This window comes from Oenanthe melanoleuca, chromosome 10 (assembly GCF_029582105.1).
Source record: "Oenanthe melanoleuca isolate GR-GAL-2019-014 chromosome 10, OMel1.0, whole genome shotgun sequence".
NCBI lineage: Eukaryota > Metazoa > Chordata > Aves > Passeriformes > Muscicapidae > Oenanthe > Oenanthe melanoleuca.
Window position 1 is genome coordinate 16,129,736 of NC_079344.1, and position 18,177 is coordinate 16,147,912.

The window sequence follows — 18,177 nt, forward strand, 5'->3', positions numbered from 1 at the left end:
CACACTGAAACAGGGACAAAGAGCCATATTTACTGGAATACCCTGTCTTGGAGTTAAATTCAGGTTTGGCATTTCTGTGCAGAGAAAGCCAGTGGTAGGTGGAATTGTCACATTTGTGACTAAATCACAGTTCAGTACTGGCAATCCAGCTGCTGCCTGGAATTTTAGATGTTCAGCTCCCAGTGCTGAAATCTGCTCTGGATCCAGGGCTTTTGTGGAAAGGGAGGTGGTAAAGCATCATCAGAAAGGGTGGTCAGGAGGGATTAGCCCAGAGGGGACCGAGGTGTCTGCAGTACTCACACACTTTGGGATGTCTGACTGTGTGCTAAGGCTTTCCCATCATGTCCACAGCTGGATTTGCTTGGATGGGTCAAGGCAGGAAAATTTCCAGCTGAAATGTGCCTGTTTCTGTACTGGAGCAGACACAGCTGGATGATGAGCTGTGAGTCTGTAACTGGGATACCCCAGGCAGAAAGGTGTTCTGAACATCCTGAAACATCCCAACAGGACTTTCCCAAGGTGATGGGGTCTCACACAACTCCTGCCAACTTCCCAGAGCCCAAATCAGGAGACACTGCTGATGGATGCTGTCAGCAGTGAGGCTTTACCCAGCAGCAGAAACCACAAAAAGGAGCTGAGATTTTGGTCTTGCCATCTTTCCAGCCTGCAGGAACAGCCCACCTCCAGCTTCCTCCCTCTCTGCTCCATTTGCAGGTTGCTGCTTCCACAGACCCAGAGGCTGATGCAATCTGCAGCAGTGATGCTGAGTTTGGTTTTGGTTCTTTTGGGAACGTGGACCTTGGGGGGTAAGTGTGATTTTGGGGAAGGGAACCCAAGGGGAGATCCTGGGCAGCTGATGCCCCTCAGGGGAATTTCCTCTGATTCACAGGACATCATATCAGAGCAACCTGATATAGTGGGAGGTGTCTCTGCTCATGGCAGACACAAACTCCAATATTCTATGATGCAGTTTGTGAGGAGATAAGAAAAGATTGGAGCAAAGTGCAACTTGAGAGGCTGCCCTGTGGCAGCTGAGATGAGTGCACAGCTTGTAAGCTGGAACTGGAAGTCTTTGCTAGTATTAGCAAAGTAAAAAGTAAGAGTAAAAAAATTATCATGAAGGAAATAAGGCTGATGCTGATGCAAGAGTGCCAAGTCTTTCCTTGGCTCACATTGCAGGAGTCAGAAATAAGGAGACATTTCTGATCCAGTGAGAAAGAAGGAGAAGAGGAATGCCTTTTGGGATTAGATTGGTGGTGGCCACAAATTGATCTGAGGACATCATGATGACAAGCATGAATTTCTAATTTTAGTTATTGTCCCTCAACAAGAGTGCAAAACTTGTCTAAAAAACTGCACGTTTGGGAAGTTCCAGAAAGAATATGGGAAAATATCACAACATCAATATAATTCTCTGGTGGTGATGCCTGTTTCCTGCTTTTTTCTGGCTGCTCATGGAGTGGGCTGTCTCTTGCAGGAGCCCAGGACAGCATCTCCTGGGAGGTCCAGCGCTATGATGGCTGGTACAACAACCTTCTGCATCACAGCTATGGCTCTGTGGGTGAGTGCCAGCCTGGGGACAGCAATGCTGGGATGGGGCCAGGTGCATCTGGCTGTGACAGAAACCTTTCTGGCCTGAGCCAGGCAGGTCAGCTCCCGTGGCCCCCATGGTCCCTGGATGCAGCTGACAGCCCTGTTGGAGCATGGAGGGCTCAGATAACATGTCTGGGCATTGCCACCTTTTGCTGCTGCCCAGCACAATCTGCAGCTCATGCTGGTGTTGGATCAACCCCAGAGCAAAGCTGTGCCCTTGTGAGATCACTCAGAATATCCAAGGCAGGGAGGACCCAGCTCTTTTCAGCAGGGGTTTCTGTGATGGTCAGGCATCCTGGAGCTGTGAAAAACCATCTTTAGCCAAAATCAACATGCAGTTCAACCAGGGGTCAACACAAGGAAGAGCTCATGGTCCAACATGCTGAACCTACTGATCTTCTGCCCTGCAGAGAGCTGATACCATGTACCAGTCAGTACTGGGAGAGGCATTTGGGATTTCCCTGTGCCACTGGTGACCTGTTCCCTCTCCATTGGCCTACAGCCAGCCCATGGTCTCAACTCTAGCTGTCCCTGAGCCAGGCACCAGGACAGGATCTTATCTAAAACACTGAAGATTCTGCATCTTCATTTCTGGCAGCCCAGGTTGGTCACTGCTCTGGTGACCCCCTGACACAAGGTGCAGTGGCAGCTGTACAGCTTTGAGTCCAGAGGGCTCTCCCACATGGCATGTGTGTCTCCAGCTCTTTGGTAACACCAAAGCCTGACAGGAAAAACCAGCTGTGGCAGACCAGGTCTTCCTCTTCTAGAGCAGACAGATCAGACCTCAACTTTTGGAAACCAGCATATGGAAACTAAGGCAGGAATTCAGGATTTCCCTCAGCTCTGGGATGGTGCTCAAGTAAATGGAGGCCACCACACTGGAGATAAGCTTTTCAAAACCAGTGTGAAATGACCTCCTGCCTCTGGGCTTTTCAGTTGTGGGACCAGCAGTGCATGCAAAATCGGGGTGCTTCTCTCTCATCTTCACACTTTTCTTGCTGCCTCTCTGGCTGTTCCCTCTCCTATTCCCTATGGTGCTGCAAACACCAGGCTTTTGTAGGATTGCTCCAGTTACCCACTGGAGCAGCACCCCAGACCTCCAGGAGGCAACAGGGATGCACACAGACGAGAGGAGGACAACTGGAAGAGAGGAGGATCCCTCCTGCTTTTAAGAGCAGTGATGCCAGCGTTGCAAGAAGTTTTTGGGTGACGACACTTGGCCCCTCCAAGCACCTGTGCTAACCTCTCCCTGTCTTCTACGTCCACACACCTCGCTATAGCTGTGTCTGTCTGGGTGCCACAGACCCCACTCCCTGTTTCACCCCACAAACCCACTCCCTTTCACCCCACGAGCCCACTCCTGTTTCCTGGCGCTGCAGGAGCCAGGCTGCTGCCCCTGCTGCCCTCCAGCTACGCGGACGGGGTGTACCAGGCGCTGCAGGAGCCGCGGGTGCCCAACGCTCGCCGGCTGAGCCGCGCAGCAGCGCGGGGCCCCTCGGGGCTGCCCTCCCGCAGGAACACCACCGTGCTGGCTGTCTTCTTCGGTGAGACACGGGGCCCTGCACTGCTGGGAAATGCTGGGGGGGGGGAATGTTTTCTCAATGTTTTCTCATGGTTTCTCAAGACCATGATTCGGAGAGCCCCTCGCTCAGTCCTCCAAAGCAGATTGTCCTGGTGTGAGGGACAGGTGTCTGCCAATAAAGGCAGAAGTTTCTCTTTGACATGGAGAATGTAAACCCCCTCCCTCCAAATTATTATTATAGTTTTCAAATTAAGGGGCTCTCAGGCAAAGATATGGGAATTAGGAATAACAGTTCTTTACTAGGAAAATGAAAATAGAAATGCAGTATTACACAGAACAATCCCAACCCCTGCCAGAGTCAGAATCCAAGCTGACACCCGTCAGTCAGTCAGGGTGTTGGCACAGTCCCATTCAATGGTGGCTGCATCCTCCTGCAGGGGCAGATGTGGTTCAGCTGGAGCAGTGCTCCTGGAGAAGGTGCAGTTTCCTCTGAAGCTCCAGGGATGATGTGGAAAGGTCTGGCTTTCCTCTGGAATCCAGTGCAAAGAAGGTCCCTTGGTGTCCAAAATCTCAGTTTTTCTCTGGGTAGGAAAGGCTTGGCTGCTGCCCTGGCTGCAGCATCTCCCAGTGGGATGATGGAATTTTATCGGTCACACAGTGGGACAGAATGGGCCAGCAGCAGATGAGATCTTCCTGCTGACCACGCTCTGGTGTCTGCCAGGTTTCCACGTGCTTTTGGACATCCTGGAGACAGAGAAACCCGGCTGCCCCGCTGAGTTCCTCAACATCCATATCCCGGCTGGAGACCCGGTGTTTGACCCTGCCAGCACTGGGGACGTGGTGCTGCCCCTGCAGCGCCTGCGCTGGGCCCCAGACACGGGGCAGAGCCCCAACAACCCCCGCCAGCAGGTAGGGGTGGCTCCCCCTGCTCTCTGCCTTTCCTCTCAGTTCCTCCTCACCCACCACTGGGGTCTGGAGCAGCCAACATAACTCTCAGAAATTAAGTGAGAGCGCCACTATGCCCTTAAAAATACGCATCTCTCAAGTGTTTGAACCAATTAAATGAGCACAAAGTCAACTTCCACTAGTGATTGCCCAAGGTGAAAGCATTTCCTGAACAAAGAAAAGGTTATTAGGTGAGTTAATTATCACATATTATTTTAGGCACCAGGTCCTGTCTTTAACACTGGATGACAAAGCTGAGCTGACAGTGCCACAAAGTTGCAGTGCTTCCCTGAATTTCAGTCATTTTGGAAAATAAATCCAGGTTTTCCCCCAGCTTCTCTGGATTTTGCTGTTCTGCTTGTGTTCCCCAGATTTCTTGCATTCTGGAGATCTTCCCAGCCAAAATCACTGAAGTGAAATAACCCCCTTGAACCTTTCATGTGACAAACCCTGAAGAGATCAGTTTAGCAAGTCATGTTTTTATCATCACTTAAAAGCTTTAAAAATTGGACATGTTTTCAGAAATAAAAGTGTGTTTCCATGCAAACATTTGTCAGGGGAGATACTCAGCCTTCTGCCAGGACAGTGGGACTTCCTGCTGCGAGATCAGAGGGGACAGCTCTGGTGTTCCCAGTTTCCCAGAGATGGGTTTAGTTCCCTTCCAGCCTACACATGGACTCACTGCTTCTGGGCATAGTCAAAATAATTGGAGAAAAAACAATCCCAAATGTACTTTTGAAAAGCCTGTACCTGGCACTAACTCCTGAAGTTTGCACAGAGGTTGTCTGTGTATTTATCTGCTTCCTGAGAGCTCTTGTTAAAACAGGGTTGTAGGAACAGGCTGCTTTGGAAGAGCTATAGGGACAGACTGGGGCTTTCCAGACCTCTTTTTTGCACCTTCCCAGTGAAATCCTGGCTCCTGCTAATGCCTCTTCCCTGTGCCTGCCCTAGACCAACGGGATGACAGGCTGGCTGGATGGCAGCTCCATCTACGGCCCCTCACACTCCTGGAGCGACGCCCTGAGGAGTTTTTTGGGAGGACAGCTGGCATCAGGGCCCGGGGGGGCCCTCCCGAGGCAGACGGACGGCAGGGTTCCCATGTGGAAGGCGCTGGATCCATCCACAGGACAGGGGGGTTCCCAAGGGATATACGGTAAGGGAGGCACTGCAGCAGCTCATCCCTGCCTGGGGGCAGGGGGTCCCTGCAGCTGAGCCCAGAGTGGAGAGGGGAAGGGCAGGAGATGCAGGGAGGCAGCACACATGGGTCAGGAGTTCCCTAAGGGGGTGGGAGATTTGAGCCCCAAAACTCCAGAGGGGGCAGTGTCAGAGACCAGCTCTGGCCCCAGCTGCACTCCTCTGAAGAAAAGGGCTGCTGCTGATACAAACTCACTCAGCTTGCTCAAATTCCTCCCCTGCCCAACGTCTGGTCTGTGCTGGGGGCCCAGTACTGCTTCTCACTGCCCAGGCTGTTGGTCTGCCTGAGGAAGGAAGGGCAAGGAGACGAGGGGACCCTGGGCTGGATCCACAGGGCTGGCATCTGGCAAAGCCAGACCCAGCGGTGACACCCCCAGTGATGGTCGTGGTGGCTCTTGCAGACCTGGGGAGTGCCTGGGGGAACGAGAACCCCTTCCTGCAGGCCGAGAGCATCGCCTGGTTCCGCTACCACAACCACCTGGCCAAAGCCCTGGCCCAGGAGCATCCTGCCTGGTCAGACGAGGAGCTCTTCCAGCACGCTCGCAAGAGGGTCATCGCCACTTTCCAGGTGAGGGAGGGATCCCCAGCTCTGCTGGGACCCCCAGCACCCTGCATGGCCCTGACTCAGCTTCCCTGCTCCCCAGAGCATTGTTCTGTACGAGTGGCTGCCGACCCTGCTGGGCACGCAGGTCCCGGAGTACCAAGGTGAGGGCTGGGAGGAAATGGAGTTTTGGAAACTGGGGTGGGGGACTAGGGGAGAGGGTGGCTGGGGAGGGAGAGGGAGCTTGGCCCCTTTTCCCTCCAGCCTGGCTACTGCCCCACAGGTTACCAGCAGCACCTGGACCCCAGCCTCTCTCCAGAGTTCGTGGTGGCTGCAGAGCAATTCCTGGCCACCATGGTGCCTCCAGGTGTTTACAGGAGGTAGGAGCAGCCTGGTGGGGCTGCAGGGCCTGCCCCAGCTGGGTTGGTGACTGGGAATGGTCTTTGCTGGGATGGTCTTCTGTCCCTTCCCCATGTCCTGCCCTCGGCTGAGACAGCCAAGCCCGGACAGCTCCAGGCAGCACTGGCTCAGGGCTGAGGGCTGAATCCTGCTGTGTTGTTCCAGAGACACCCAGTGCCAGTTCCAGAATGTGTCTGTCTCCAGTGGCTCGTTCCCAGCAGTGCGGCTCTGCAACAGCTACTGGAGCAGAGAGGTACAGGGGGAGCACGGGGGTCCTGATGTGGCAGGATGTCCAGGGGGTTCATCCTTGCTCTGAGTTGAGGGACACTCCACAAGGTTCTGTGAGGGAAACTGGGTGCAGAGCATGACAGCCAAACAAGGGGTGGGAGGTACTCCCCATCCAGCATCCCCAGCCTGTGTCAGGCTCAGACCTTGAGGCTGGAAATGAGCCTGGAAGTGGTTCCCAATTCCCCACATCATGAGTCTGCACCTGTGGGGGCACCATTTCAGGGTTGTGGGGCTGCTTTCTGTCCTTCCTCGTGCAAGAGGAATCACTTGCTCTTCCCATGCCTCTCAGAGCCCTGGGCTGCAAAAGGGAGAGGATGTGGACAATCTGCTGCTGGGGATGAGCTCTCAGATAGCAGAGAGGGAGGACAACATCGTGGTGGAGGATCTGCAAGGTCTGTACTGCAGCTGTGCCTTGCTGGGGACCCCGATGCTGTGCTGGGGGTGAGGTGGGAGGCAGGTGCCATTGGCTCCTCCATCAGCACCCAGGCACACCTGCAGCCTTTTCAATGGAGTGCAGGACACAGCGAGCATGTCCCCCCACAGATTACTGGTATGGGCCCCTCAAGTTCTCCCGCACCGACTTCGTGGCCAGCTGGGTCCAGCGGGGACGAGACTTCGGCCTGCCCACCTACAACCAAGCCAGGCAGCGCTTTGGGCTGGAGCCACTCCAAAACTGGTCAGACCTTGCCCCACACCTGGAGCCACAGGTAACAGGGAACCGGCCTGGGCAAGGAATGTGTGTGGGCCAAAGGATGAAGGGACCTTCCAGGCAGGAGCTGAGCTGTGCAGCATCGTAGCAAGAGGGAGCTCAGTGCATGTCCCACCCTGGCTGATTTCCATGTCTGCAGGGCGGTAACTGTGTTATTTCCATTCTTGCATCGGGGTAACTATGTAATTACGTGGCATGAATAAACCATCCTGCCCCAGCGCTGCACTCCTGTGCCACTGTGCCCCAGGCACTCTGCTCCTCCTAGAGCTCTAGAGCTCTGGCAGTGATGCTCAGCTGCTCAAGTTCAAGCCAGGAGCTCCAGGCTGTGTAAGGCTCAGCATCCTCCCAGCCCACAGATGTGTGTGATGCCTGGGAAATGCACATTCCTCACACCTCCTAAGGCTTGCCAGCAGTTTCTGATGCCCTGGCAGAATTCCCTGTGCTCAGAGATGTGTGGTGGGGGTTTCTCACCAGGTCCTGCAGAAGGTTGCTGCCCTGTATGCCAACAACGTGGCTGGGCTGGAGCTGCTCCCTGGAGGCATGCTGGAAGCTGATGGCTCCCTCTTCTCTACCATCATCCTGGAACAATTTGTACGCCTGCGTGATGGAGACAGGTTTTGGTTCGAAAACACCAAGAATGGGTAATGGCCTTGTCCTTATCTGGCAGCTGCTCTGCAAAGCCCAGTTAACACATGAAAACTGTGGCTGGAGGAAAAAGCATCCTCCAGCTTCCTCAGTTCCCTCCTGTTGCTGGTCAGTGACACCCGGGACAACTGCTTGTCTCCACGTCCTTCTCCTCAGGCTGTTCACAGAGGAGGAAATCAGGGAGATCCGTAACACCACCTTTCACAGCATCCTGACTTCTGTCACCTATGCCAAACCCACACACCTCCAGCCCCACGTGTTCGTTTGGAGAGAGGGTGAGTGCACCGTGCAAAGGGAGGGCACAGGGAGGGAATGGCTCCAGCAAGGCATCAAGGAAAACGCTCATCCCAGTGACACAGGCAACATAGCAGGTTTGGAGCTTCTCAAGCCTCACCTGCTATGACCCTAAACCAGCAAAATGGGCACAAAATGCAAGGGTTGCTTGTGAGCAAGATGTTGGTGAATGATACAAATGTTGAAAGAGGGCTGAAGTGCAGGCATGATCCCCAGGGGAAAATGCATATTGTTTGGCAAAATGCCATTTCCTCTTGGGATCTTGCCACACTCTTCCCATTTACTGTAAGCATTTAATCTGGGTAACATTCCAGACCTCACAAGGTGTTTTTGTTGCCTTGGTGTACGTTCCTTGTAATCACGCAAGGAGGACTCCCTGGATTTGCAGCATCCAGATGAGCAGAGGCTCTGAGCCCCAATTTGCTGTGGCCCAGGGTTAGCCCATCCCAAGGAGAGGAGATGGTGCTGAACCTCCAGAGCACTTGACTCCAGTTCTGTGCTTGGTTTGCTGTGGCAGGCAAAGGTTGAACCCAAACCCAGATGCTGCCCCCAAGATTTGGAGTTTAAATCAAGTATCCCAGTTCTGCAGTGCTGGGTCTCTCAGACCTCATCACCATCTTAGTGCAGAGGTTTGTGGGGCTGATGCTGGGTACAGGGTCAGTGACACTCACTGCCTATTTCCCCCTTGCAGGGAACCCATGTCCCCAGCCCCAGCAGCTGACAGCCCAACACCTGGCCAACTGCACGCCCATGATGGTGCTGGACTACTTTGCAGGCAGTGGTGCAGGCTTCGGGATCATCATTGCTGTGCTCTGCTGCCTGCCCCTGGGTTTGTCACTGTTTCCCCTTCCTGCCACTCTTCCCCTCTTCCACCCCTCCACCAGAGATGGGCTGAGTGCCCATGGGCAAAGCACCTCCCAGCAGGAGCTGCTGAGTCCCAGTCATGAGGTGCTTGGGCTGGTGGGGTCCTTGGGCACCAGGAGGGATCCAAAAGGGGGAAGGAGCTTTGTGACCTCTCATGCCTCCTTCTCCCTTGTGTCCCCAGTGACGCTGTTTGTGGCCTGGGTTGTTGCTGCTTTCCGCAGGAGGGATTTCCAGGAGCTGCAGAGGAAGCAGGGCACCAGCGTGTGCAGGCAGATGTCTGGAGAGGCCATCCGTGGTAAGGTGGCACTAGCAGCCCTGCCATGGCATCTGGGGATGCTGCTGCTGCAGGCAGGGCACACACTGTGCCAGGGCTGGGCCTGGGGCTTGTGCCCACATGGGCTGTAAGGAGGAATTGTTTCCCCAGGAGCATAGCCAGGCTGTGGAACAGGAAACCCAGAGAACCTGGTAGCCCATCCCATCCTATCCAAGGCCTGGCCAGATAAAGCATTGAGCAGACTGACCTGTGCCTGGTCCTACTTTGGGCACGAGGTTGGGCAAGATGCCCTTGCAATGGAAGACTCTTCCAACCTGAGCCATCCTATGGCTCTGTAATTCCAGTCCTCCCCAGATCACACCTTGCCTGAAGGAACCTGTGTAGAGCAATTGCACCAGTGGTTCCAGGACAGGGACAGTGTCTCCTTGCTCTGCACACTGGAAAAGTCCTGCCTCCCTGCTCCATAGTTTGTACTCCTCCTGTGTGCATGTGCTTGAGCTCTGCAGTTAGCAGATCATCATTATTCATTTAAGATATGCCAGGTCATGGAATCACTCCCAAAATGCCTTTGGTGAAGGAGGTTCTGGGGTGGGTAGGAACCTTTCCAGCTGACCCCTGTGCTCTCTCTCACCAGCTGTAGAGTGGCATGGGCCCAAGACAGAGAACTCTCCTGTCTACATTCAGCTCCAAGCTGACAAAGTGCTCAAAGTGCTGGACAGCAGAGGGTCTGTGCTCCGGAGCATCAGCTTGAAAACCCACCAAAGAGTGGAGGTGATCCTCTCCAACAACAAAGGGAACAAAGCTCTGCTCCTGAAAAGCCCCAAGGAGTATGACCTGGTGAGTACTCTGGTGCCTGCTTTATGACACCTTTATGACACTTTTCACAGCCCTCTGCACCACTCAGCTGATGGCACTGGGAGCAGTGTAAGCCCTTGAAGGGAGGTTGTGGCCCCCTGAGAACCACCAGCTCCAGCAAATACCATGGAGCTGAGCTTCTGGTGATCACAGCCAGCTGGTGGGTCCTTTGCAGGTGCTGCTCTTCAATGAGGAGGCTGAGAGGAGCATCTTTGTTGGAAAGCTAGGAGACTACTTGAAGGAGAGCAGACTTGACCTGCATCTGTCTGAGATGAAGGAACAGAGCCTGATGAAACAGGCAGTCACCCAGGAGCAGAGGAAAAAAATTCTGGAGACTTTTTTCAGGCACCTGTTTGCCCAGGTATGTAGAGGTATAGCAAGCCCTGGTGCATGGTAGAGAAGGTATTTCTGCATTGACTAAACAATGAACATTGGGGTGGTGCTCTCTGTAAGAGCTGGTGAGCCACACACAAGGAAGCTGCCAATACCTCCAGGGCTGAGGGACATTTTCCTTTGCAGAAGACAAAGGGAGATCTGCTGCAGTGATACAAGTGTCTAAAGTGGCAAAGAGACTATTGGGTGATGTAACAGATCTCCAGAGTGGTCAGTCATGTGGAGTGTGAAAAGTGACATTATGTGGGAGAGGTCCAGGACTTTCTCCATGGTATCTGCCATGAGTTTTGTGCCAGGGAGTCAGAAAGGAGACACCAGCCTTCTGCTCTGCCATCACTCACAGCATTTCTTTTGTGGGACACAACCTGCAGGTGCTGGAAATTGACAGGTCCAATGCTGGAGAGCTCAGCTGTGAATCCTCACGGAAGGCAAAGGAGTCTCTGACGTGTGAGCTGAGCAGGGCTGAGTTTGCTGAAGCCCTGGGGCTCAAAGACCACTCCATGTTCGTGGAGTCCATGTTCTCCCTGGCTGACAAAGATGGCAATGGCTACATCTCCTTTCGGGAGTTCCTGGACATCTTGGTGGTCTTCATGAAAGGTGGGAGCTGGAGCTGGTTAATGCCTCCATTGCTGCCCTTGGACCTGTTTCTAGGCTCTGCAGAGTGGAGGACAAGATTCACCCAGCAGGTCAACCTGTACACACAGCTACAGATTTAAATTTCCTTCCCTCAGGACAGGTTCAGCTGGGGTTATGGGGCATGACAATGTAATTGTGTTTTCTGGAAGATGGTTCATGAGGGGAGTGTTTTCCACCACCACAGACATGTCTGTCCTTTCTCTTGAGGGGACTGTGCATCCTGTACTTGAGAGATCATAGCACCTGTGTCTGATACCTGGCTCTCCCTAAAAGACCACTGCAACAGTGGATTCATAGGTGGAGATGTTGAATGCTAGATTCAATCAAAACAACTCCCAGAAAACTCATTGCTCTGCAAAAACACACTTTGAAAAATAATGCACAAGAAAGAATGTGTGTCTATCCAATATTTCACCTTGCACTAGAGAAAGTCAAGTGAAGGATGAGGTTTCCCTGCTGCAGGGTCCAGACACTCAAAAACAACATATGAAAGCATCTTTGTTGATGAAAATGAAGTTGTTCTTTTTGTTCTTGTTCTCTTGTTCTTACTTTGCCTCTTCCTCATCCCATCAGGGTCCCCAGAGGAGAAGTCCAAGGTGATGTTCAGGATGTATGATGTTGATGAGAATGGGTTCCTCTCCAAGGAGGAGTTTCTGAGGATGCTCAGGTACTCTTCCTCCTCTCTTCTGATGTTTTCACAATGTTTCTAGCCATGTCTTCAGAAGCAGCTCCCAGTTTCTGTGCTTCAGGCCCTGTGAAGACCATGAACTCAACACTTGCCACCAAGAGCCCATTTCTGCCATGAAACTGGTCTGGGACTCTGCCCTGTGTTATTTGAGGGACTCAGCTGTGTTCCCATCTCACCTTCTTGCTGCAGGTCCTTCATTGAGATCTCCAACAACTGCCTGTCAAGAGAGCAGGCAGAGCAGGTGACCGAGTCCATGTTCCAGGCCTCGGGGTTTCAGGACAGGGATGAGCTGACGTGGGAGAATTTCCATTACATGCTGCGGGACCACGACAGCGAGCTGCGCCTCACCCAGCTCTGCGTCAGAGGTCAGGGCACCAGCACAGCAATGCCCCAGCTCCTGCAGGCTGCAGGCAAAGGGCAGCACCCAATATGGAAAATCCTCAAAATCTCAAATCCTGGCCCATCCTTCTCCCCTCCTCAACTGCAGTAATGGGGCATCAGCTGTTGCTTCATGTGTGATGTCTTTGGGTCTGCTCAGAGCTTTTCCCTGCCCACAGGACATTCCTAAACTTTGTCTTGCACCTTTGTCCTTTTGTCTTTTTGTCTCCTCAAAGGTGTCCCTGAGGTGTTCAAGCAAAATCCGCACAACTGTGTCTCCTTCATAAAAAAGAAAGAGCCAAAAGGGTAAGCTCCCTTCCTTAGAGTCACTTTTGCTATTCCTTCTCTTGCTGCCCTGGCTCACAGCTATCCTTCACCCTAAGCCTTCCAACAAATGTTCCCACCAGATGTTAGAAGTCCCAGTGCTGGGGAAGGGGTGGGGAGTGCATGCTGGATGCTGCAGAAGGGAGGAACTGCCCCCTGCAGAGTCCTGTTGTGGAGATGGGAGTCCTGCATTGCTTTCATCTTGGAGTGAATCCAGACCATCTGTACTTGAATTTGATGCAGGCAGGCTTGTGGAAAAGAGCTAGGCATGTTCCCAACTGAGCCTGAGATGGGAAGTGGAGAAAAGGGGAAAATTTTGGCAAGCACTTCTGGCAAATAGACTTTCGGGTTCTATTTCCACAGAACCATCTCAGAGGAGAAGAAAGAGCCAAATCTGGACGCCATGAGTCACTTCATGGAGCAAAAAGGCCAAGAGCTGAGGAAGAGACCAGGAAGAAAGTGAGTCCCCTCGCTAGCTGTGCCTCTGGGGCTCGGGCTCATCCTGTTTGTGTTTCTTACATCTCCATGACAGACTGGGTAGCCCTCCAGACAAATGGCACTGCTCCAAGGAGGCACTCATTGGCCAAGGAGCTACAGAAACAGTTCCATATTGGCAGGACTGTGCCATAGCTGGGTCTGGGTGATGTGCATATACAAAAAAACCCCAAACAAATTAAGTGGCCAACTCCAGAGGTTGGCATAGTGGTTTTTAGAGAGGGGTTTCCCTGACAGTGCCTGCATGTGCTCCCCTGCTTCTTGGGCTGCTGCTGGTTCACCTGGGCAGCCTACAAGTGTTGCAGGAGAGAATTTGGTACCCATGCTGTGGCAGCAGCAAGTATTTCTTCAAGGAAGCAATTCAGCTGTTGTTATTGGTGGCCAGAATATCTTGGTTTACCTTAATTGCACCAGTTAAGGAAATTCCCCTTTTTGACAGTTTAATATTATTGTGAAATTTCCTTTTGCTATTCTCACCTACAGTTTCATGTGTGAGTCACTGCCTCCACATTTGCTCCCAGCTTTTGAGGGCACTGCAGATCAGGCTGACCTGAGCTCACCCTCTGATGGTGTGCTCTGCAGGTCACCCCTGTTACTGATGTGCAGGGGTACTTGGAGAGGAAACCCACATCTGGGCCCTGAGCCATTCCTTGCCAGGGAAACCTTGTGGTGACAGCAGCATTCCTGTATTTGTCAGGGGGACCCAGTACCAGCTGCACCTGTACACGGAAGCACGGCGGAAGAAGTACGAGAAGAGCAGAGTCCAGCAGAAGATCCAGGAGTTCAAGCGCTTCGTGGAGAACTATCGGCGCCACATCGTCTGTGTCACCCTCTTCTCTGCCATCACTGTCGGTGTCTTTGCTGAGAGAGCCTACTGTGAGTGCCCAGCCAGCGTGCTGCCTCAGAGCTGGGGCTTCCTGGGGCACCATGGGGACTTGCCAGGCCTATGCTGGTTTTTGACCATCCTCCCTGTGAAGAATTTCAAGAATTCAAACGTGAATTTTCTACAGTGAAGCTCATGCTCTTGCCTTACTGTGCATCCCTGAGAAAGACTTGCTCTGTGCACCCATGAAATGGCTGCAGACAGCCAGCTTGCCTGACCCATCTCCTCCAGCCTGAGCAAGCCCATTTCCCTCAGCCTTTCCCTTACAGAGATATAGCTCTATGATGTCCTCCAGCTCCCACCCATCCTGGTGGTCTCCACTGGACTAGCTCCAGTTTATGGGACACCTCTTGTATTGGATTCCCCAAATGAGGCCACAGTCCCAAGGTGCAGATTCCCAGGTGGACATTCTCCCTGGATCTGCAAGGACACGCTGTCATCCAGCAGTTCTGGGTCGTTGTGCCCTTTCCCCACACAGACCCATGCCTGGTGTCCTGTTTTTGGTGGAGCCAGTTTTGGTGGCTGTCCCCTTGCTGCAGGAAGGGTCATGGCTCTCAGCACTGGGCACATGACACCCCTCCCCTCTCTCTCCCCAGACTATGCCTTTGCATCCCCCAGCACTGGAATTGCACAGACCACCTTCGTGGGGATCATCATCTCCCGGGGATCAGCTGCCTCCATCTCCTTCATGTACTCCTACATCCTGCTCACCATGTGCCGCAACCTCATCACGGTCCTGCGGGAGACCTTCCTCAACCACTACATCCCCTTCGACGCCGCCGTGGACTTCCACCGCTGGATTGCCATGGCAGCCCTGATTTTCTCAGGTAGGTGGGCTGCTGGGGAATGCCACCCACAGGCAGAGGACCAGCCCACCACACTATGGCAGGACCAGGAAGAACCTGAAGATCTTGCAGAGACATAGATGCCCTTACACTACAGAAGAGGAGGAATCTCCAGGTCCCTGGGGACACCAGCAGAGTCTCCATCCACATCCAGTGATGCTTCTTTCTCTGTGTTTTTGTCTCTTACAGTGCTCCACACTGCAGGTCACATAGTGAATGTCTACATCTTCTCAGTCACACCTCTCAGTGTGCTGTCCTGCCTCTTCTCCAGTGTCTTTACAAATGATGGGTAGGTGGAATTTGAAGCAGAGTCCAGACAGGGTGTCCTGGGCATGGACAGAAATGAAAACGGAAACCACTAGTTCATTCTGGTCATTCCATGGTGCAATCTCTTGTCCTTCTCCAGGTCACAGCTCCCAGAAAAGTATTACTGGTGGTTCTTCCAGACTATTCCAGGTGAGAACACCTAGCAGGCAGACCTGCACACCTGTGCCCAGGATGGGCAGCCCTCTGCCCAGTCCAGTTAGAGCCCCTATGGGGCTGCCCTGTTCTCCCCCACAGGGTCTCCCAACTCTTCCTCTCACAGGCATGACAGGAGTGCTGCTGCTCGTGGTCCTTGCTGTGATGTATGTGTTTGCCACCCACCACTTCAGGCGTGTCAGTTTCCAGGGCTTTTGGATCACTCACCACCTCTATGTGCTGCTCTACGTCCTGGTAAGGGATTTGGGCTGGAAGGGAGGGATGGTGCTGATGCACTGCAAGCCTGTAGGTCAAGTCAGTGCAACTGATGAGGTGGAATCGCTTACAGTAATCCCAAGGGAGATGGCAGCCCCAGTCCTGGCTCCCCGCTGCTGTTGAGCTGCCACCAAATCATCCCCGGGGCGATGACTCACCTTGCTAAAGGGTTCTGCTCCCTGTCCAGGTCATCATCCACGGCAGCTATGCACTGATCCAGGAGCCCCGTTTCTACATCTACTTCATCATCCCAGCTCTCATCTACAGTGCAGACAAGCTGCTCAGCCTGAGCAGGAAGAAGGTGGAGATCAGTGTGGTGAAAGCTGAGCTCCTGCCCTCAGGTACCACACCATCCCTGGCCACACCAGCAGCGCAGCCCAGGCTCCCCAAGAGCATCAGGGGCTGCAGCTGTGCAGGAACAGCTCCTCACCACCTCCAGCTGAAGGGAGCCCCTTCCCCTCTGCCCGCAGGTGTGACCCACCTGCAGTTCCAGCGGCCGCAGGACTTCGAGTACAAGTCGGGGCAGTGGGTGCGCATCGCCTGCGTGGCGCTGGGCACCAGCGAGTACCACCCGTTCACGCTCACCTCGGCCCCGCACGACGACTCGCTCAGCCTGCACATCCGCGCCGTGGGGCCCTGGACCACCCGCCTGCGCCAGCTCTACTCCCCCCAGAGCCTGGCCCTGCTCGGCACGCTGCCCAAGGTCAGCCCGCACGGGCCACCCACGGGGACATCTGAGCCCCAGTGAGTCGTGCCAAGCCTCAGGCACTTCTCTAGCCCTGAGGGCTCCCAAGCCTGGGCAAGCAGAAACTCCTGCTAACAGCTGACTCCCTTCCAGCTCTACCTGGACGGACCCTTCGGGGAGGGCCACCAGGAGTGGAACAAGTTTGAGGTGTCAGTGTTGGTAGGAGGAGGCATCGGCGTGACACCCTTCGCATCCATTCTCAAGGATCTGGTCTTCAAGTCATCCATAAACTCCAAGCTGGTGTGTAAGAAGGTAAGAGCATCTGAAAGACAAGCCCCCCTGAGAGGCTGGACTCCATGATATCAGAGGTCTTTTCCTACCTGATTGATGCTGTGACTCTGAGATGCCTCCTGCTGCTGCTGGACTCTTTGGGGGTAAAATCCTCCAGGGAGTCCGTGGACATGGATAAGGATGCTGGCCTCACCCTGGGCCTCATTCCAATGTGCCACAGATCTACTTCATCTGGGTGACACGCACGCAGCGGCAGTTTGAGTGGCTGACAGACATCATCCGGGAGGTGGAAGAATCAGACAAGAACGACTTGGTCTCTGTGCACATCTACATCACACAGCTGGCCGAGAAGTTCGACCTGCGCACCACCATGCTGGTGAGCCCGGATACCCAATGGGGAGGACGCCAGGCCAGGCCATGCCAGGCTGTGCAGGGCCATCTGACGTGCACCAATCTCTCTTTCAGTACATCTGTGAGCGGCACTTCCAGAAGGTGCTGAACAAGAGCCTGTTCACGGGGCTGCGCTCCATCACCCACTTTGGGCGCCCTCCCTTCGTACCCTTTTTCAACTCACTGCAGGAGGTGCACCCTGAGGTCAGTGTCCAGCTGGGGACAGGAGGAGGTGCACCCACTGGCTGTTGTGGAGGACTGGTCCCAGCCTGTCCCCAAGGTCCTGGAGACCTCAGTGGCATCTGGAGGGAATGAATCCTTTCCTGCTTTCCCTCTGGAGCCAGGCTGAGCTGCAAGAGTCAGCAATGCCCCATACCTGTGAACACCCCCTGCTACTGCAGGGCTCTGGCTGCAACCACTGACCAGAGCTGGGGGGCTCCCATCCTTCCTCCACAGCCCTGGCAGCTCCATGGGAATGTGCCAAAAGCCTCTGGAGGCTGAGACAGACTGCTCGGCCAGCATCCATGCCCAAAGCTGTCAGAGAGCAAGGGATCAAGAGGGGCTGGACTGTAGTGAGAAGTGCTGCTGCAGTCTGACTCCCTTGGCTCCCTCCTTCCCCAGGTGCAGAAGATCGGGGTGTTCAGCTGTGGCCCGCCCGGGATGACCAAGAGTGTGGAACACGCTTGCCGGCAGATGAACAGGAAGGACCAGACTTACTTTGCACATCACTATGAGAATTTCTGACCCTACCCCACACTGTTCCACCCTGTGGCTGCAGCTGCATTTTTTCACCCCAGCACCTACCAACAATACTTTGAGTGGCCCTGGTGCTGGGCTCCCACTCACCACCCTCCCCAGGTGAAAGCCATCCATGAGAGCAGGGATACTGAGACCCACAGAGCAGAGCCTGGTGTGCTGGTAAAGCCTTGCCATGCCAGCACTGTCCTGAGCCCAGGGCAAACTGTTACCATCCACACATCCCTGCAGCCCCATGCCCAGGGTCATCCTGGTGTGTCCCACTCCAGAAAACCCACTGGTTGAGATAAACCCAGCTCTGCCACCTGAATTGCTCAAGACAGAGCTTGTGCTCTGCTGGGGGACTCAGGGAATGTCTCTGACCAGCTTTGGGGAGCAGCTTGCTGCCTGCACAACCTGAATTCACAGCACTTTGTTCCAAGACCCATGTGGTGAAGAGATGGGGTGAGGAGCCAGCGAGCTCCCCTCTATCTGTCTTCTTGAAACAGCTTTCCTCATATACTCTTCAGTGTCTGCTTGCTAACTCTCCAAACCTTCCCTGGGTTTGCATAACTC

At 54.0% G+C, this 18,177-nt stretch overlaps 1 protein-coding gene across 1 annotated transcript; it reads left to right on the forward strand.

The window, feature by feature from the left end:
• The first annotated feature begins 742 nt into the window (after window positions 1-742).
• Window positions 743-18,134, forward strand: LOC130257185 (dual oxidase 2-like). The gene is made up of 33 exons (XM_056499466.1): window positions 743-806; window positions 1,478-1,561; window positions 2,973-3,137; window positions 3,837-4,024; window positions 5,012-5,213; window positions 5,656-5,822; window positions 5,899-5,959; window positions 6,079-6,175; window positions 6,360-6,447; window positions 6,772-6,874; window positions 7,026-7,189; window positions 7,666-7,832; window positions 7,993-8,111; window positions 8,822-8,959; window positions 9,176-9,289; window positions 9,903-10,105; window positions 10,299-10,484; window positions 10,888-11,113; window positions 11,726-11,819; window positions 12,030-12,205; window positions 12,455-12,524; window positions 12,906-13,001; window positions 13,735-13,913; window positions 14,517-14,747; window positions 14,955-15,054; window positions 15,172-15,221; window positions 15,352-15,479; window positions 15,688-15,841; window positions 15,971-16,203; window positions 16,339-16,497; window positions 16,697-16,852; window positions 16,942-17,070; window positions 17,488-18,134. The coding sequence occupies exons 1-33, from the start codon at window positions 743-745 to the stop codon at window positions 17,608-17,610; spliced, it is 4,614 nt and encodes a 1,537-aa protein (XP_056355441.1). The 3' UTR covers window positions 17,611-18,134.
• The last annotated feature ends 43 nt before the right edge of the window (window positions 18,135-18,177 follow it).

Bases quoted from the DNA above. Each gene is read 5' to 3' on its own strand.
- LOC130257185 (XM_056499466.1), top strand. From the start codon at position 743: ATGCAATCTGCAGCAGTGATGCTGAGTTTGGTTTTGGTTCTTTTGGGA. The intron at 15,480-15,687 runs GTAAGGGATTTG...CTCCCTGTCCAG, and splicing joins ATGTGCTGCTCTACGTCCTG to GTCATCATCCACGGCAGCTA. The intron at 17,071-17,487 runs GTCAGTGTCCAG...CTCCTTCCCCAG, and splicing joins TGCAGGAGGTGCACCCTGAG to GTGCAGAAGATCGGGGTGTT.